This window comes from Anarhichas minor, unplaced genomic scaffold (assembly GCF_050575085.1).
Source record: "Anarhichas minor isolate MPS153535 unplaced genomic scaffold, ASM5057508v1 ptg000030l, whole genome shotgun sequence".
Classification (NCBI taxonomy): domain Eukaryota; kingdom Metazoa; phylum Chordata; class Actinopteri; order Perciformes; family Anarhichadidae; genus Anarhichas; species Anarhichas minor.
The window spans coordinates 2,339,450-2,360,560 of record NW_027466476.1 but is presented as its reverse complement, the minus strand read 5'-3'; the positions used below and the strand labels follow the sequence as shown (position 1 = coordinate 2,360,560).

Below are 21,111 nucleotides of genomic sequence, written 5' to 3'. Positions count from 1 at the left end.
ACTGCAAAGAGAGGAGGGGGATTTGTCTTCCTTTCCCCTTCACTTATCTCTTTTGTTTGTCCTGGTTTCCATAGATGAGCAGCAGCCCTCCATTCTCTTCTCAAGCGAAACTAAGTGCTGCCGCTACTCTCGACCTGCCAGCTCCAAATTGGCAGCCTGACCTTCTTTTTCTTCCTTTGGGCGTCTGCACAAAGACATACCTCTACCATGGGGGAAAAACGCAATTAAGAGGTGACATAAACACTGAGCACCCGTTGTAGTCGTGCCCAGGAAGAGGAAGGGGGTAAGGCAGCTGCCATTGTGCCGCGCATGCAAAGATACCGGTCTATTTATTCGACTCTACGCATTGCAGAATGACACTGGGGTGAACAGAATTGATGGAGAACAGTGCATGTGACTCGGTCTCACTGAATGAGCTTTGACAGGGGAGTGGTGTCAAGCTTTGACCTGGCTGGTGTACGCATTAGGTGTGACTGCTCTCTGACCTTGTGTTTTGTTGTAGGCAATTATCACCCAATGTTTCTGCACTCATGACAAGGAGAATATGCAAAGTAGGGAAGCACATTTTCAGCACCGTCCTAACTGATATAACAACGCATTGAAATCTTAAAAGCTACAAAATGTTTTTCCTCAATGAAATCTGTATAAAGTCCTTTTGTCATATTTTGAAATAGCTTTAATATCAATCAAAATTTGGAAAAGATTGAACATAGTCATTTTGTGGAATTTACAGGCATTACTGGACAACATTCATTCGATGAGACTAAACAAAAACAAAACCTAATCCATTCTTTTAGCAAGACAAAATGTTCTAACTTACAAATGCCAATGAAAATATAATGAGCTGCCCGTATCTCCATCTGAATGTTTTCATAATCATTGATGCAATACAAAGACATCACGTTGCTCTAATTGAGTTTAATAACTTGAGAATATCTGCAAATGTTATATGAATTTCGCCCCCATAAAAGCACAACACTCTTTATTGTAGCGTGATATGAGAATAGCTTGCAGTTTTTATTTTAGCGTAGAGGAAGCCCATTAAAACTGGCACTGGGGGAGAGTGGTGTTTAATTGCCAGCTAAGGTGTGTGACATTTGAAGCGGCACATCGAATCTGGCCCAAAGTCCGAAAGGTGTCGTGAAGGGAGTGAGTAATTACTCTGGTCTCCACAGGCAACAGATTTAATAAGACAACTCCGTGATATAAGGGGAGCGAAACCCGCGCAGACACATTCACACATAAACAGTTCAGGTTACGTAGACCTTTGTGCTGTCACATTTTGTTTGTGTCTGTGTTTTTATATTTGATGGAGAGGATTTAAGCAGATTAATTATATTGTTATTTTTTTACCATTTAGGGTGAGTTTTAGACTTTTAGTTTGAAGGCAGTGGTCAGCGATATGACTTATCTTCTTTCACCCGGCCTCGAGGTTCAAAAACAACAACATTAACATTAAAAGCTCAAAGCAATGTTAATTGAAGCAGCTGTTTGTCACAGTTAACATGTGGTCCTAAGATTACATTAATTTTCATCTGTAAGATCTCATGATCAATGTATCTGCCATAGTGTAATTATTACTGTGTATGAACGTATCTTCTTCATACTGATTGACCTCTTCCGAGGCCCTCTTTAAAAGTGATCTATCTGCTCGGTTAGGCTTGTAAACAGCCTGCCGCTCCACCATGTCTGTGCTTACCATGTTTGTACAGTAGGTGAGTGGCTCCCTGGCCCCTCTCCTCGGGGTTGTTTAGCTTTCAGACCCCTGACAGAGGAAAGAAACCCCCATGGGGGGGGAACATGAAGCACTACAGGTTGAATGAAATTCTCTCTGAACACTCCAAAGCTCTCTTCATCTCCACAGGCTCTGGGGAAAAAGCAGCAGAGAAATGTTTAATACAGGATGCTGCACTGATCCAGCAGCACTGAAAAAAGCATAGTAGCACATGGACTTTTTTATTTACCCGAGAGAGAAACCACTTTAAAAGAGGCCCGGCATGATAGGCCAGCATAATGAGCCATCACTGGCTGATATTAGGAAGTTTATTCATAGAGTAGCACCAGAAGATGGCTTAGTGCAGGATGTTATCTTAATGCCACAACATGATAAATGATGCAGGGAGGATAGTGTTTGGAAATAGTTAGGAAATGTGTTGTAACATATTTGCCAGCACAGAGAGCAGTAACATATTTTGCAGAAAAGAGAATATAAGAAAAAAAAATAGAGCACTGCATGCTCTTGTTGTGAGCTGGCATATACAGACTAATATGGGCTTACAAACTGCAGGTAAACACAGTATTAAATGTAACTGGCATGATAGCGTGGGACCCTTTGCTCATGTTTTATAATTACCTCAGTAAGCATGATATAATATGCTTCAATATCTGTATTGTAGTTAAGTAATAGAACATCACTCATACACAGTGCCATCTAATGATAAGTTATGAGAGTGAGTCCACTTTAAATGGGGTGTGTGTGTGTGTGTGTGTGTGTGTGAGATGACAGGGTCTCAAGCAGGGGCTAGTGGCTCAGTAAATGATTGCAGTGGGGTTGGCTACATCACCGGGGTCATCACTCCCTGGCAAGCCTGATAGGTAATTCATACACCTTTGCTTTATTGGGGGGGGTCGGTGCCTTTTCATCATTTATCACGCCACATCTATTCCTAAAACCACCTACCAAACTGGTTTGCACTCAGGGCAAACTGTTGCATTAAGAGACATGAGAAGTGCAGTGTGGGAAGCCTTTAGTATTTAGCTTGAGCCAGAGAATCGTTCCTCTTATTAGCCAAAATGTGTCCTGGAGGTATTGCACCACAGAGCTGTGAGTGTAGACCGGCAGGTCCGGACAATGTGCTAATTTGAATCTGCAGGTTTGATGATGTTCATTTACAAAGTGGTGTTGCGGACCTGCACCTTGCTCGGGGTAATCATTAGCACAAGAGGTGAATTTAATATTCTGCTCAGCTGAGGCACTGACATAGAGGGGTCCCTGGCTTCTGTTTCTATTAGTGTCTAGGCCTGCGGCTGCACAGCCAACACTTCAATGAGTGCTTTCTCAACGCGTGGCCATTTCTCTGCTGCAGCTGCTGCCCTTCTAACTCTCTAGCTTAGGGATAGAAATATGACGCTAGAGAGAACCCATAGTATTCTCATGCCCCACCCCTCTGTCTTTTCTTCTCTACCCCCTCTCACGATTTCACATCCAATTTTCCCATCACCCGGTGACGCCCATTCCCCTAAGACCCCCAGCTACTGCGGGATCACTGGACTCCCCTGTGTGTGTGTGTGTGTGTGTGTGTGTGTGTGTGTGTGTGTGTGTGTGTACGTGCACTCTTATTGATCAGGGTCTTGTCTCTGTGGCTCTGGGCTCCTGCTTCTGTTATCACTGCAGTGTGGGGGGTGGGGAGGAGGGAGTGTGGTTTACCAGCACTGAGAGCCTCAGGATAGTGTATGTGTGTGATCTAATGGGATTTACAGTATGCACAGTGTGTTTTCAGTTTGAGCTTTTTCTTCTTTTCTTAGCCCATACATTTGCAACAAGCACAACAATTTGCACAACTAAACTGGCCATAATTATGGCCCATTTGGTCTGACAGCTAGATAACTGTCCAGCAGGAGAAAGGTAAAAAGAGAATACAGGCGGCTCTCTAGAATCACTGCAAGTAGGAGTGGGGTGTCTAATGTGATCAAAACAAGACTCCTTTTAGATTTTGTATGAGCAATTCAAATGGGATGGATGGGAAATGGTTTTAAGGATGTCGCTGAAATACTCCAGTTTTCTTTTCAGAGAGAAAATAAGTGATTTCGAGAGGGTGTAGGGACCGGCCATGATGAAACGGAGGGAATGCTGTTCATTTCATATTAAGGAGAAGTAAGTTACCTGCAGCAAAAGATGTAACTCCTTCATTTCACTCAGAGGAAAGTGAAGGTGAAGGAAGGAGAATTATTCCTTATTCCCCCCCAGTTCTACCTCCTTTATCCACAGTTCCCCTTGACTGTAGTTCTCTGCTCAGTGGGTGTGGATAGGACTCTTATGATGGATTGCACTACTGGTCCTCTTGAGTCCATGCATGTGAATAAATGGGTGCAGTGTGCGCACGTTCCTTCCCTCCCTCTTTCCTCCATCTGCCTGTTTCCCCCCCCCCCCTCTTCCCCAAAGTTCCCCTGACCACTCCACTCCATCCTTTCCTTGCTCTTCAGCTGTTTCGGACATGTGTGCAGAAATGTGGACCGGGACACGCGTATGTACTTATATTCACATACGGCTACACACACAGACGTGCAAACACACTCGGCAGAGCTGCGTGGCACTGAAGGCACTATTCCTCCGTGGCCACAGTGATTAATTACTTTTAACAAAGCAAACAGAGTCCTGCTTGTCCGGATCAATCTTTCCCCGTCTTGGTGCGAGGAGCTGTCACCAGTGATTGCCAGACTCTGTGTAGTATGAAATGAGGGCCACTTTCACTTCTCCCTGTCCTAAGCTAACCGTAGCCTCAATTTTCTACACCCATGATCCTGCTCTCCTGGCTCCCATGGCTCCACTGTCCTCCTGCTCTCTTCCCCCCCCTTCCCCCTCTGTATCTCCACCTTTCTTTCCTTGTAATGCAACCCCTTCCTTGGGAGCTATAGTGCTTTTCAATATAGCTGTGAGATGGGTAGTCATGTCATCCTATTCCAACTCGATGGTTTTTAGTAGCTGCCACATGCTTTTAGAGCAGCGCATAGAAAAATAAAGCATCATGCCTCTTGCCATCCACACATACTAATTGGCATCGCTCTGCTAAACTGATCAAACACCATTAATCTATTTGTAGTATATATTTGTTTCTAAATGAGAAAATTAATACATTCTGCTACTACAGCCAGCTGGGTGCGGTGAGCCCCATTGATTGTTGGCACCCCCAGTGTGAGTCATAGCTCTGAGCAAGTGTTTTTATTTGGCTTGCTGTGTGTTTGTGTGTACATGCGTGTTTGTGCGCGTGTGTTTTCTGGCGGTGGATTCCTTCTATGTTGGGACCAGTTGCCAGAGGAGTTCCCATTAACATATTTACTTTTTGTTAACTCCTAAAGTGTCCACAGGTGGTACGGAAACCTGTTCACTTCATCTTATTACTGGACAGGCCATCGAGTCACGCAGCATGCGTAGAGGTAGATATCAAAGCCAGGGAAATACAGCTACAGGATTAGCAGGCGGACACCATTAATGATGCATGGTGATGGCAAAAGAACGCTGAGGGAACGTGCTGTTTAATGAGCTAACATATAGACTGTGCAGTTGTGTTGCAGGACCAATCAGTGTTATCAAAAGCAGACACCTACTTTCAATAGAACTCTGCCAATTAGCCCTTTTATGGGAGTTGACTGCCAGAATTCCAGTCTAAAATAGTACTTGTTGCTAATATGTGCATTAGCACCGTTGCGCTTGTTAAAATGCTCAGTACCGTGCATGCGTTTTTCCCTCTGTGGGTGTGACATTTCCCATGAAAATGGTAGTACTGATAAAATTGACTGATAATTCGCAAGAGAAAAGAAGCACAGAAAACCACTCTCCTCATTAATAATGAAAAATCAGCACTGGTCCACACATAATCTTACCTTCTTCAGCTTCTGATATTTTCCCAGCAATGTGCTGGAGCATGTCATATATAATAAGTAGAGGAGACTGTCCGTGTGGGACTCATCACACACTTAAATTGGTGCAGCATAGAGTTCATATTGCAGTGTGTGGACGGGGAATTAGTGAGTCTATATATAAACCCCTTCCGCATGTGTTGTGAATCAAAGTGCATTTATCTGGTAATCGCAAGGGAGATCTCTGTGTGCAGAAGCAAGGCAAAGCAAGTGGCGCTGCAGCCACAACAGCCCAGTATACTGATGCTGCTGCTGCACTGGGAGATGGGAAGGAGAAACAGGTCATGCACAATAAAGAGCTCTGATGGCCTGGATGGCAGCAGATATGTATAGTACACTGGGAAGGAATAACAAGAGGCATCTCTGTGTCCTTCATGTGCTAACCTTTATTTCTCTCTCTCTTGCCCTCTTCCTCTGACTTGCCACCTCCTCCCAGTTTCAAGTCTTACCCTTTTGGGTTACATCATCAGTGTCTTCCTTCACCCTGCTCTCTTCTCTCTCCAGCCCTTTGTCTCTCAAAGCCTTAGCTGTGATTCAACTTGGCTTTTACTCAATCATGTATGACTCCTTACCAGCAGAATCAAAAGCAGTGGGTCTCATGCCATGCTTTTCATCAGAGCTCTCTCCATAAAGGCTGACTGAGTCTTTTGAAGTATTGTCGGGCAACTCTGGAGCCACACTGTCAAGCAGCGTGTGCTGCTGACTCTTGTTTGATAAAGCAACTTCCCACTAAGGCCAGAGCAAGCTAATGAACCCAACGCAAGTGCTGACACTGACAAGGAGCTCTGCCTATACTGTGTGGCAGTGTGAGGGGGGTAATGACTTGGTGGACTTTCTCTCTTTGGGATCTTCAAACTCAGCAAGTGATGATAACCAACCTACAAAAAAATACCTCAGGTGCAGAAATACTTCTTCCACTTGGCAGCCGTTTTTTTTTCACACCTCAGAAAATGCCAGTTTGAACAGCTTTCATTTTGCAAAGACTAAATGGTTTGTGAATTGGGATGTTGCATTTGTTATCAGCAGCTATTTTCTCCCACTAGAAATCCAATACATGAGCTAAGATGGCAGCAACGTTTGAGATGGCATGCTTTGAAGAGCATTGGGAGAGGGTCAGTTGGACATGACTATCCATCCTAATGGCTAATGGAGACGCCTGGTATCCCATGTTGAGAACATGTGTCTCTCGGCCAGTGTTTACTAAGAGAAGGTTATTTTTCAGCCATGCTTGAGTTCACTGTCAAAGCCAATTAAGGGAGTACAAATGAAGATGGAGGATGTGGTGCCTCAGGCCAGGAGAGTACAGCACCGGGGCCAAGTAGCCTCTTCTGTCGGTACTGTGGGGCTAAACACATCAGGGACACATATGGTCAGGCCTGCTTACTCAATTGGCATTGGCTTTGCATAATCAGGACCTACAATTTGTGTTACCAAAAGTGAGATTTAGTTCTATCATGAGCTGTTTTAAGGTTTGGTAAGAAGTTCAGTTCTGACAGTCAACACAATTTTCCGCAGAGATCGCAGCTCCTTGCTTGATAAGCCTTTTTGCTTGCGAAATATACTCTACTACCACACAACTATAAAATGTAAGCCTTGTAGGTATTTTGTAATAAATCCTTTTACGGCCACCTCGGGCCTAGTCGGGGTGGAAATAACTTTAGCAGCCTAGAGTTTGCTCTCCTTTTCAGGCTCACCATCTGGCCTTGATTGATTAAAGCTCCTTTAGGTAATTAATGCCTACTTTAATTGAGAGTCAGCCCCTGTGGCTGTGGGGTTCGTGTGCAATGCTCAGGCAGAGCAGAGCCGACGATCTAGTCGAGAGGGGCACTGAAATGTGTTTAGCACCCTGACCCTCTCAGCCCCACATCTCAAGACTCTCAAGATGCTAATAAGAATGTAAGTATGCTAGCTGCATCCATGTGACAAATCGGGCTATAAATCATAGTGGAAGTGTGGGACATGGTTTTTCTAACATTGGAATTATCATGCTTGGAATGAGGTACAGGCCTATTGCCATTTTATCTGCAGGTTTATCACTTTCTATTGGGGCTGTTTCCTTGTTGAAAACCCTCAGTTATGGTGGACATGCACGGAGCGGAAAGAAAATTGAATTCCTTCTTGCAAACTGTATTGTGACAGCATTTCCCTGCACGACCCCACAGCTTGCGACTGTGTTGTTTCATCTGTTTGTCGTGAATGAAAAATATATACCCTGCTTCACTTTGACTGTCACAATGGATGTGCACCACATGTCACCCTCCCCGATCACAAGCCCTGACCTTCTTTATTGAAACTTCTCTTTGTCTGTTGGTAATTGTTTTTAGAAAACGTTAAACCATCCCCCAGCCAGATAATACAAGACACAGTGAATACAGAGTGCTCAGCATTGATTCCACATACCTGACTATGACCTTTTCCAATCTGAAGTCCGGTGCTGGCTGCCAGTTTGATGTGAGCCTGCTAATCGATTCCTCGCAGCCGTGAGAGAGTACTACAATGTCTCTCATGCTGAAGCCTCTACCAGGCATTCTGGATTTTACCTGGATCTTATTGTCGCCACTCACTGAATAATGAAACATTTACCCTTTAATTGCCAGCTCCACAAAGAAAGATCATTTTAATTTGCTCTCATTAAAGCCATCTAATCTAATGGGCTAATTAAGGACTGATAGGAACAGCAATCACTAGAGTCTACAACGCCCTTAGGGAGGTATACATCAATGGATCATAAATATTTTACTGGGTCTACCTACATGCAGGGTGCTTTAATTTGACTTGCATGAGTGTATAACATGCACCTTTAGTGGGGCTTATGTTATCATAAAATCACTGTGGACTCCAACAGGGTTGTTCCACAAAAAGCCCTCCAGTCAGCATATAGGACAAAACAAAATCCTGAAAATGCAGCGTTTTTCATTGATTTGCTGTATTAATGCAGAAATCTTTCACTCCATGTGAGGAAAAATGAGTCTGTCACTGTTTTTTTGTACACTAACACAATGCGTACACACAGATAAACCCTGTAGGTGATCGATGTAAGTCAGGGGTGTTTGCTGGTTTAGGGTTTGGTCTTATTAGATTAGTGAGATGGTAATAGACAGGCAGCTGTGTCATGATTGTATCCCAGTGACCTCGAGGCCGGAGGTTTATGTTTGGCCCAAGGCAATGGGTGTAATGCCCCCACTGCTGCCTCTGTGAGGACTGACCTCAGACCTTTTAGGTCCTGTGGGAAAGAGACTTGTACCTGCAGTGAGGAGCAGGAAGATGGGTAGAAACTCTGACTGACTATGGCTTCAAAATAGATTTAATTAAGTAAGGCTCTATTGTGCTGTACTGTGGCTTTCAGCTTCTCAAGTTGAAGGACAGATGGCCCAAAGCAGCAATCATTCCATTTCACTTTTTTTTTTTTTTTTTTGCCGTTCTACAGCTAATTTGTCATGGTCGACAGTTATCCCTGGATATTAAATGAAGCATTTGACATTTTGTGTACCCTGTCACCTTGAAAGTGTAGAGGCAGAGATTTGCAAGAGATGGCGGAGGCACATGTCTGAAACCCTGGTCGACACATGACATTTCTAGGTCACATTGGAAACCAGGCAACGACACCTATAGTTAAAGAGCCAAGAAACAGAGGGAGAAAGGCAGCAATCCCTTTGTCCCTGTCACACCATTAGTGTTAATCTGACCCCAGTGTCCTTGCCTGTGTGGAAAGCTGATTTCAAGTAATACATGTTTGTTGGAGACAGATGGGTGGTTTTCTTGAGGGGTTATTGATGTATTTTTCTTCAGTTTGTATTTGTGTGTGTGTGCAGTGTATTTGCAGCCTGCTGTCCCTATTTGATGGTCTTATTTGGGTCCCATTATGCCGGCAGCGGGGGTTCTGTTGACAGTGGTCGCATTGGCACCAACTGCCCTGTGGGTGATCAGAAACCATCTGCAGCAGGCGTATCCTAAACACACTACAGCAGTGTGAAGGGTGTGGCACGCTCTAAACAGAGCTGACGCGGCTCCTATTGATTTCCACATTTGAGAGCATCTCTATTATTGCTGATCACCGATCAGGGCACAGCAAGCGGCACAGCAAGTGGCACAAGTCCTTGGGCCATTGGAGCACAGCTGGAGCAGTCCGTTCAATGAAAGGGAGCCTGCCTTGTTGGGGAGGAGTTGTACCGTTTAGAGAGACATCATTGTGGTTGAGATTTTACAACTCTGAAAGTGTGGCAGGAAACAACTTTAACTGTCTGTAAATAACCTGACTACATGGGTTGGTTTTCTAGCTGAAATGCCCTTGATACAAAGGATTTACAAATTACCGCAGCAATTTGATTTCTTGCTGAAAATGACAGATTCAGGATAGGATAAAAAATTTGATTTGGCAGTCTTTAGTAAGTCTTTGAAGCACTGCATACGTTTCATAGTGCAACCTGGGAAATCAATTTAGATGTAGGAAGCATATGCAGCAACCTATTGACCAAGCAAGGTTTCCCACATCTGTGGGAGACGGCATGTTTTTTGTCAGCGTTCATCCTACTTTAAGATGTTCCATAAGAAACGTTGTACAATCAATTGTATCAGGCAGAAGTGTGCACATTATACTAAACCAAACCATACTCATGTTGTTCATAACCATTTAGCACAGCTAGACGAAATTTATTTTCAATGAATTCTTCCTGTAAGCCTGTTAGGCCTAGACTTTGAACAAGGATAGACAAGCTCAAACATAGACATCCTCCCAGGGCCAGATGACACCTCTGGGGTCTGACGAGGAGCCTAAGAAGGAGCCAAGGACATATGTCGAGGTATTAATCTGCTAATAGTAAAGGAGCCTGTAACAGCTGGTCTTGCGCCAAAGTCCTAATCTTAATCTTGTCAACTTCCTGTCCAGCTGCTCTGACTGTGAGCCTTATTCTGAACAACAGAGCTGGCTCTGAAAGAAAATTGTCCATGTTTCATTGTAAGTGTCTTGTTAGAGAGAAAGGGAGCGAATGTGACTGGTGTGCAAGAGCTTGTGTGGGCATATGTGTGCGGAGAATGTTGGATCCCCGCAGTGTGTAGCACAGTGTCCCAAAGTGAATCACTTTTCTTTTTTTTTGCATCATTTCCCTCTCTCTCCAAAGCATAAAACCATGAATATTTAAAACTACATCAAACAAGCATTCATGAAATATTAAAATGTTCGAGAAACAAGAAAAGCTTTTATCCTCTCTCTTATTCGAATGTTTTCGAGCCTCTCTCTTTCTCTCCCTCTCTTTTGCTCACACACACACACATGCACTGCCAGAATTTACCCACGGGTGAAAACGACACACCTTCCCTACTCGATTCACTGTTCTGTGGTATCAGCACATTGCTCCATTAAGCAGATGAGGCGAAGATGCAGGACGGGTCAATAATTTACCCTGGATTGAATTTTAGGCAAACACATTATTAGAAGTATTGGTTTGGGGATGTCGTGTTGTACAAGATGCCTAACGGATGCGTCACATTTCAGGAGGCCCTGTGTTCTGTAAACTTTGCCTTCGGAGGAGTCATTCTCTAATATGAACCCTGTTTAGGGAGATGGTTTTTGGCTGTGATTAAGCACTAACTTGTACCATTCTGTTGTGTGTGTAATGCTGTATGTTGTCAGGGCAAAGTTAATCTTTGGAGCTCTCTCTTTTACTGTAATGCTCTCTCTCCCCCTCTACTCTCTCTATCTCCTTCTGTCTGTGCTAATCATTGTAGCAGCAGCTCTAAGCAGATGCTGCTGTGTTTTAGAAAATATCCTGTCAAGCGTGAATTAAGAAAATGTTCTCTCCCATAATGCTTTATGCCAATAGCATAGCCAACCTCTTGGTGTTATATCTCTAGCTTTGTCCTCTTATGCACGATCTGGTGTTCCCCCTACGCTGGTATTCAGTTACTGTAATGCAAATTCAAGTGAGCCCTCCGTTTTATGAGCATCACTGGTTGAATGCACTTGTTGGATTATGCAAAGGCTGAGGTTAAATTGTGTATGTGTTTGTGCAGCTATGATGTTTTTTGAAGGCAGAATAATGACGGAATCAATGTGCCGTCCAGCATTGTCGAATTTGTGCTTGTGTTTGCATTATTTTAATGCATGCTGCACAGTCTAGTCTTTCAGCCTTATGTAGGACAGCATTGGGTAAAGTAAAAGGATTAAAGAAGTTGGCCTTATTTTATTCATCTTTTTTCTCGCTCTCTTTCCCTGGTCGTCTCAGGCCGAGCATGCCGCTTCAGAGAAAGAAAGAAGGATCTCTGGGTGAGCAGTCATATAGTAGGCGAAATCTAATCAAAGGAAGAAGTGCTTTTGAATGTCTTTTGTTCCCCCGGGCGAAGCGTTTGTGGGCCTCCCTACTATCGCCAATGCGTTCTGCCCAAACTCCACCGCCACTAGATGCGATTAATATTGAGCGGCTACCCTGGCCTGCACTCCCCTCTTATAATAACAGTGTTAGAACAAAGGTTAATGCTTTGAATCTAATCTCTGTTCTCGTCATTTTCAATGAAGTTGTGATGCACGCAAAGGGAGGTAGAGATGTTGAGGGGGGGCAGCAGGTCTGGAGAGAGATTGGTAGTCAGTGGGGGGGGCTTCGGACGGAAGCAAAATTAATTACTGGTCTCTATAAATTCAATGTCATGTCTCATTTTCTCTAATCCTCCCCGCCTTTTTTTTTTTTGCTGCCTTGCGGTGCTAACAGAGAAGCTTGGGAAGACTAATGAAAAGGCCTCTTAGATGCTAATGGCAATTAGCCCTGGTGTCACTTTTGGAGGCTGTGAGTGGAGTGACTGCTCAGTGAGGAGGTGACCAGACGGCAGCTTGGACTTCCAAGCAAAAACACATAAGAACACCAGAGAAGACAGTTTACATTTTAGACATTCTTGTTTCTTAGCCTCACACAATGCTTGTCCCTCATTTCCCCCATGCTTTGCTGCTATAATGATGCGTTTCTGATGTCTGTTCTGAGACAGTTTGCTTTCTCTTCGGGGGGGATTTAGTGGTTTGGATTGTGAATAATGAGCTGGATCTAGTTCCATCTCTCTTTGCTGCTGTTCTTAGACTGGACCAGAGTCAGGTTTAACAACTCACTCGGATTATTTTCTGATCAGGCCTCAAACACAAACATTCTGAGTCACAAACTTGCTTGGATAACACATCTCTTTTCTCTGGTTAGTCCAAACGGACAATGTGAAGGAAAAACAACCCTCACACTTATTGATGGAGCTTTGGATCCCAGAGACGGCGTCTGTTTTAGTTTTTCAATCTGAAGAATGTTCCAAAACATTTTAGTCTCTCGCGGAAAGATACAGTGTGTCAGCAGTCGCATGCAGTTTATATCTCAGTGGGGCTGAATTATTATACTCCACAACAATGTGACTTTCCCCAGCTCTGTGAACAACAGACTGGATGACAAATGTAGTTCATTTCTGTCTGCTTGAAGAGCGATTCTCATATCCAAAACATAACACATCTGATGTGAAAATATGGCAAAAACAGACTCCGGCCAGTTGTGTTATTATTTTACAACTGAGCCCCGACAAAGGGAATACACAATCTGAAGTATTTATGGGTGTTCTTTCATTGAGCTACAGACCGACTTGAGTAAGTAGCTCTCTCCTTTTTCTTTTACTTTCGACTCTTTTTTTCTAACGCAGCCCAAGAGAAATGCCACTCTCTCCTACTTCACTCCCACAGCAAACACAAAACAAAATATTGAAGAGGAAAAACAATAGTTGCTCTTGAGAAGGCAGCCAGCCAGTGTAACGTGTGCATTTATGTAAAACTTACAATCCAATTAACAAGTACAAATACCCCAGTGATCACTTTATTATGGGAATACAGAGGGAGAGAGGTGCCATGTTCAGAAAACTGCTCATGTGGAAAAAATTGCAAATGGCGTGAAATGAGTGTGTCTGGTAATGTGTTTGTATAAAGCCTCATGCTGTGTCACGAGGCTGGATCCCTGATGATTCTTACCTCTCTCCTTCTACAGGCATACTTCCGACAGGGTGTTGCCCTTCAGTACCTTGGCCGCCATGCCGACGCACTGGCCGCCTTCGCCTCCGGGCTGGCCCAAGACCCCAAGAGCCTACAGCTACTGGTGGGCATGGTAGAAGCCGCCATGAAGTCGCCGTTACGAGGTAAGAAATTAAGTAGCTGAATATGTTTGTATGCGTGTGTGTAGACGGCGTGTTCATGTGTCTGGGTGTCACTGTCTGTATGCTTCACCACATCCACATGTTTAGTCCCCCAACAGCTGTCTGTGAAATAAGCCTCACACTCAGTCAGTCAATAAGCGTGTTGGGGTGACTTTACCTGTCAGTTTTTTACCCATGCGGCAAGCAGGCCATCTGTCTATCTGTCTGTCTTTCTGTGTTTGTGACTGACTGCTGGTGTCAAGTACTTACCTCTGGACTGTGAGGCTTGACGCCTGCAGCCTCAGCATATCTTATTGTCAGACGGGGCTGATCACACACACAGATAGCCCGTTATCTTAATGAGCATCCAACACTAATGCCATTGTCTGTGTCTGCCCCTGTGTAAGCCTTTTTCCTAAAGCTGAGTGGATTCCTAAGTAGCGCATTCAAGCCAAGATTGTTACTAAATGTGCTCTTTCTGTTATGAATTATTATCTGTTGTATCAGCCAAATGCAGTGATCTGATTGTTCATGAGTAATCACTGTGGGCCAGCCTAATGAGCCTCAAAACAAACCTGGCAACAATTTTACCTCAGATGACCACTGCAGAGGATTTAAGATTGTTCAGATCTGTGTGGCAGCGACTGCCAAAATAGACTGAGTCATCCTGCAGTCTTTGCTTTGTCATCCTCTGTTTTTCAAACTGTTCTGATAACTGCGCCTGTGAAAAAATGTGGCCTTGTTTTATAATCCAAAATGTACTGAACTGTACAATGAGATCAGCAGCTCTGAGGGTCTTTGTTCAGTGAGGAATCAGTTTTTCTTTGATTGAATACAGTGCTCCTCTGGATATTTGTGTGCAAATGCAGAAGACAAAAAATATCGCTAAGAGAATAAAGAATGGAGAGCCCATCTGAGCAACACTGAGTGTATAAACCTCTCACTGGAGCCAGAACAAGAAAAGGTTTTGGGTGCTAGCCCAGACCTGAGCATCATGGACCAGAATGGGTTCTCTCTCTGTAGGGGAAGAACAACATTTAGCCCAAGCCATTTAATCTCTTAATTGTTTACCCTATTTCCCACGGTGCCAGGCAACCAGCGGAGGACCGAATCCAAGGTGTGTTGAGGAGAGGTAGCTAGGTCAAAGGATTAAGAGCAATGATGATCCTCTCAGAGGGGCTCCTGGCACCGGGGGACGAGAATCAATGTTACGCCAGCAAACAGGGAGGATAATCAGTGTTACTCAGCCTAAGTCCCCTGACAAGTGAAAAGTAGGCGAGCGTTGCTTTCTTTCCTTCAAGGAGGAAGAGCGCCACGTTCCTGCCAATCGTTGTTTGTCGACCACGTAGCACACTTATCCCAGGGTACAGCTTGTTGATTACCTCACCCACCTATTTAACTGCAGTTGAGCAACGCTAAAGCAAAGTTTAGAAAGTTTTCCTCAACAAGACCCATATTCATGAAATCATCGTACTCGGCTGGTTTTCCACCTTCTTGTTTTGGGTTGTAACAACGTTGTAATTACACTTGTAATCTATTTGTAATTACACTTTAATCTCTCATAGCAGTTCTGCAAACACCACATTATTCCCTTCTGTGTATAACCTCAATGTTGCTGCCATGTTGCCAAGACAGAGCTGATTTTATCGAGCTGTGATTGCAGTGTTCACTTATCTTGGTCATTTATCTAACATTTCGGCACACTGTGATGTTTACAATCCTCCCAAAAGCACCTTTATGTTTATTTTCTACCACAGAGCAAAGAGATCCATCCGAAGACATCCATATCAAATAAGCAAATGAATAAATCAGGCTAGAGGAAGACAAATAATGAACCTCAGAGAATGATATCAAGGCATATGTCTTCAAGGACAGTGTGTAGTGAATTCATCAAAGCTTTCTTTTCTTTCTGCAGTACATGTATAATGCTCCAATTCTTAGTGTCATTTCCAATTCAACCCTCTCTCCCTGACACACACACTACCACTCCTCCTTGCATAGATCAAGGTTTTCCTCTCATTATTCCAGAGTCAAGCAACTGTTGTGCTCTCATGTGATTCATACTGTACTTCCCCACAGCAAGTGAAAACTGGTGCAATCTCACCTCCTTCTTCTTACTGTCTCTACCCGTCTGCCACTTCCGATCATCCCGGCAGCAATTCACAATTCACAGTAATAGCATCGTCCATCTGTATCATTAAACGAGCTGTGGGAAATCAGCCTCTCACAGTTTTATGTATTGGAAGCTGTGTTTGATCATCACATGAGTAATACTTTACTCCATTAGCCGTTAATTATCGGATTGTTTTCCACATATGCCAACTAAAAAGTTTTTTTTCACTGAAAGATCCCTCCAGATAAACCATAGAAGAGATGGTTTGTTTCCCAGCGTGGCAGCTATTGATCCAGGCGGGATCATTTGCCATTAAAAACATTGTCCTTAAACTGGAGGATTTGGAGGCTGTGTTCATTAGCATCGGTCCTGTTGAGGAACCTTAGAGCAAAGTGCTTTTGATTTTCAAATAGCACAAGCACAGCGGGGCTGACCTGACATCTGACCTCCTTGGTGACAACAAGCAAGAGGAGAATTATTCGACAGATCAATAAATTACCACATCATCACTTAAAAGGATAAGGATTTTATTCTATATTTTTCTTGTCAACAAATCGAATGAAAAATCCAAAACCTACAGCCCCATAGTCCAAAACTATCAGTGAGCCACAATGTTGCACTGGGTGACATGTTCCTTCATTACAATCAAAACAAGCACCGTAGGTTATTTTGAGATTATTCCACAATCCTACTGCCATAAATACCCACTAGACCCCCAAATCCACTGCTGAAAAAAATGCTCTATGAACTACATAGCCAAAATGTTAATTATAGATAATTACAGAACCCAATGTTTATATAGGCCGTATATATTTGTGACTTGTTTTTAAAAATACATCTTCAGTAGGAACCAATGGGCATCAGAAAGATGGACACTTTACTGAAATACAGGAGGGAGGGTGCATGGCATATGTTTTTATTCACATGAGATGTTAGGCTGAGTAACTATTTGGTACATATATGTATTTCTGTCCATGAGCATACTGTCATTACAGTAAGGTGTGGCCCTGGCTGCAAATGCACCCTTAAAAAGCCTCTCTTACAGTACCAGACAAAAGCGGAGAAAGATGAGGGCGAAATGACTCTCTGTTATGACTTCCTGTTGGCTGTGTGCATATCAATGAGGTAAAGGTTGTAATTCTTGCTTCATATCTTGATAGAAGCTTCAGTAAACACTTTAGCTTTACCATTTGACTTTGTGTGTGTGTGTGAGTGTGTGTGTGTGTGTGTGCCTGCCTGTGAAACACACGCTGATGTTGTCATAACTACCTGTTTATGAATGCAGCAGCCATGACACCTTTTTAAAAAGGATTCTCTCTGTGTTTGATTTATGACTCAGCTCTCGGTGTCCCTCTGAAGGCAATTACAAGCTATGAATGGATATAATATGCACACAGTGACACCATAAGCACGACATTCTGCCAACTGCTGGAACAGAAGCTATGCTCTTGAAAAAGCATCATCAGTTATGCTTTTGAGTGCTTGTGTGGGGAAGCATCTCATATTGTGTGTGTGCGCACGTTTGTGTGTGTGTCTAGGTGAATTAGTATCCGTGTGTTTCCAAGAACTATTGTGACTATTCGCTTGTGCCTAAATGTGTGTCTAAACAAATATAAGATACGGTTTATGAAAGCGTGTTGTAGACTACACACACACGCAGCCACACACAGCCAGTTTGTACAGGCACAGAAACACCATACATGCAGTCTTCTGTAAAGCGCTTTGACCTAATTAATCCTGTTCAAAATATTTGCAGATACAGGGTCATGAGAATTAAGCATCCCCAAGATACACTCCTAAACATGAATGCAAATATACACTGACACACACACACACACACACACACACACACACACACTCCCTTGCCCCCCTTCCTGTTGTTCGATGTTGGTGTCTGCCAGAGGGCTTTGTAATCTGGAGGGGTTGTGGATCCCGAATCCCGTGCGACCCACCATTGATTTATGTCATTGTGTGCATTTTCAGCCTCTTCAAAGGTCACCTTGTGTGTCTCCTTTGCTCTGCATCCCTCTGTTGCTGCTACTGTTGAGCATTAGCTGCATTAGTTTCCCCCATCACTCTTTAAACTCTATCTCAAAACCCACTCAGCCCTCTGTATTCTTCTCAAACAACCATATCAACTGACACGAAGAGAAGGCAGGAATGTAATTTCGCTTTGTCGTTTGTAAAGACAGTTGCCCACAATGCTCTAAACTGCTGTTGGAAATTGCCTGAGATTACCCCAGTGAGAGTGGAGGGAACAGGAAAAATGGCTCATATGTTGATTTATTGTCAAATTGTCAGCGAAAGCCATCACTCAGCCAAGCTACAGGCTGTCCAGGCAGACAAAACACAACCACGACTGGAGAAAAGTAGAATCTGAATTCAGACAGCAGTCACGTTTGTCAGAGTTGATAAACGTGGAACACAATTACTGCAATCAACGTCACACAATGTTGTCAGTCACCACGTCAGCACACTGTTCTTTTTTGGCATATTTTGGAGCCTGTTTCTAATCTCTGTCTTACTCACGTCTTTCCTGCACAGAGTCTCTGGAGCCCACCTATCAGCAGCTGCAAAAGATGAAGCTGGACAAAAGTCCCTTTGTGGTGGTGTCTGTGATTGGCCAGGAGCTGCTGACCGCAAGCCACCACACAGCCTCTGTAGTGGTGCTGGAAGCCGCTTTGAAGATCGGCACGTGCAGCCTCAAGCTACGTGGCTCCGTCTTCTCGGCCCTCAGCAGCGCCCAATGGTCCCTGGGCAACACCGAGAAGAGCACTGGCTACATGCAGCAGGACTTGGAGGTGGCCAAGACCTTAGGTAAGAGGCCTGAACTGGGAAAGAAAGAATAATAAGGTAGATTAGGGCTTCAAATGACAATTCATTTCCTTATCGATTAGCCTGTTGATTATTTTTTTGATTCATAGTTTAGTCTTGGAAATGTCTGAAAGTGCAGAACACAACGTTCCAGAGCTTGAAGATGAAGAAATTATGTAAACGACCAATAAATTATTAAAACTGTTGCCAATTAATTTTAGCCAGTGATGCACAAAATTTGGATGGATTGGCGTGAAATTTTGTTCAGACATTTCTGTTCCCCAGAGGATGAACCCTACTGTCGTGCAAGAAATTGGCAGGAATGAATCCATTTCTTTGTCAAAAATAGACGCCGCTAACAACAAGTATGAATATGCTGTGTGGGTGTTAATATAGGTGGAGGCGGGATGGTTTGAGAGAAAGTCGGTTAAGGAGAGAAAAAAACTTGTAATGTAGAAAGAAAAAAAAACTCTGCAAACAGAGAGTAGCACAGACTGGCTCCGCTCTTCTCACCCCCACATAGTTTGACACATGACTGGGTAGAGTAGCTGGAGATAAGGAGCTGTGGTTCTCAGGTGGAGCACAGAGACTTGCGCTTTACTTTGGCCCCGTCTGTGGGGCCTCTCTGTCAGGCAGAAATAATAAGGCTTTCCCCTCTCACCCTCTGGAGCATTGAGACCAACACTACCAGCTGTCAGGGAAGCCGCTCTACTGTGGAGAACCTATAACGGGCACTTTCCCTTTTAAGGGTGCAGTGGCATGTCAGAGGCATAGATGTGGTTCATCGCATCGCTGTTCAACAGTGCCGTTGGGATGATGTGAAATAAACACCAGTTGCTTTATAATCACCTAGGCTGTACTGTAAATGTGCTTTGTTAGCTCTTCTCGTTTCTCTTCTCATCTCTTTTGTTTTTTTTCCTCTTCAGGTGACCAAACAGGGGAATGCCGGGCTCATGGGAATCTGGGCTCGGCATTCTTCTCCAAGGGAAACTACCGAGAAGCGCTGACCAACCATCGCAACCAGCTGGTTCTGGCCATGAAGCTAAAGGACAGAGAGGTAAGAAGCGACCTGAAAGCAGTTACAGCAGTCTTTAAATGGATCGAGCAGGCAAGCTGTCATTGCAGAGGACAATGAATTGAGGTTAAAAAGTATTTATTTCCCTGAGTCTCTTATCATTTTGTAGGTCTGGGATTGTGCTGTGCCCAGCATTTCTCTGTTCTGGCTTTTTAGAGGGTATCTCAAGGAGGAGTCTGAAGGACACAGAGATGCTGCTGCTCTTCGCCTATTTAAAAACATGCGCGTCAAGTTGGTGCGGAGAACAGATGAAGGTGATCGGGAGGAGAGAGAGGGAGCCGGTTGTAGGAAAGGCCAACAGGGACAGCCTTAGCAGCTGGTTCACCTTATTATCAATGCAAACCATTTATGCAGATATTATGCAGATGTTTATCTGGTCCATGTAGCAGTAAGTCTGCTGCTTTGTAACGTACGGCTGTTTTGGAATGTAATTTACACAGATTAAGTTGTTTTGAATATGGGGCAGAGAGAGTGGGAGGAGAGGGAGGAAAATTTGACTTACTTTACTTTTCCTTACCGTTTGGTGCCCTCTTTCTTTCTCACTCAGTCTCATGCTTCTCTCTCTCTGTCTCTCTCTGTCTCTCTCTCTCTCTCTCTCTCTGGCCAACCAGGTCATTGTTGCGGGGGGGGGGGGGGGGGGCTTGTTCCAACACAATTCCCGTCACACAAGGAGAAGAATGGCCTCCGTTTCCCCTTCATACCTTATCCTCCCCACCAGGCCGGCAGGCCTGCTTGTTTGTGTTCCCTGATATCAGGAGACATTTAAACAGTCCAGTCAAATGCAACACAATGCACCAGGATGAAACTTGCAGTTGAAGAATGAGGCCAGGGGTCCCCTTGACATTTCTCCTTCCCACAGTTTGAGGAAATGTGCAGAGCAGACATGTAATTATGAGTTTACAGACACAAGTGCCAAAAAACCTCTGTCATGTATTGAGGTTAGAGATAGAGATTGGTGAGAGACATAGAGGACACATGCAAGGTCCTTAGTGTCTGCTGTGAGGATCTGACTGCTCTGCACACGGTTGGCTGGAGCAGTAATTGGCCAAATGTCTGATTAAATCAGACATATCCAATTCCTACCATATCCAATTTACGGACTGGGTATGAGTCTGCTCTTAATGATTTTAAAGCCCGAGCAGTACGGTATCAGTATATCAGTATCAAGCTGCTGTAATCTATAGTGGACCACACTTTCAGCCACTGAGGCCCATACTGCTCACATGTTGCTTCTTAGAGGAAAACATTACCCAAACTGCACCCCATGCTTGCACACAAATGGCAATGTGTGCCAGAGTGTCCTGGGGCCCAGTGGAGGTCATTGAACACCTTT

General features: G+C 44.0%; 1 protein-coding gene across 1 annotated transcript in view; it reads left to right on the top strand.

The window, feature by feature from the left end:
* The window catches only part of LOC142964321 (tetratricopeptide repeat protein 28-like), a 110,078-nt gene that overhangs the window by 32,285 nt on the left and 56,682 nt on the right, over positions 1–21,111 (top strand). Inside the window, exons 2-4 of the mRNA XM_076104591.1 lie at positions 13,632–13,779; positions 18,434–18,706; positions 19,630–19,760. Of these exons, the coding sequence (XP_075960706.1) occupies positions 13,632–13,779; positions 18,434–18,706; positions 19,630–19,760 (552 nt within the window). The remainder of the gene's footprint in view (positions 1–13,631; positions 13,780–18,433; positions 18,707–19,629; positions 19,761–21,111) is intronic.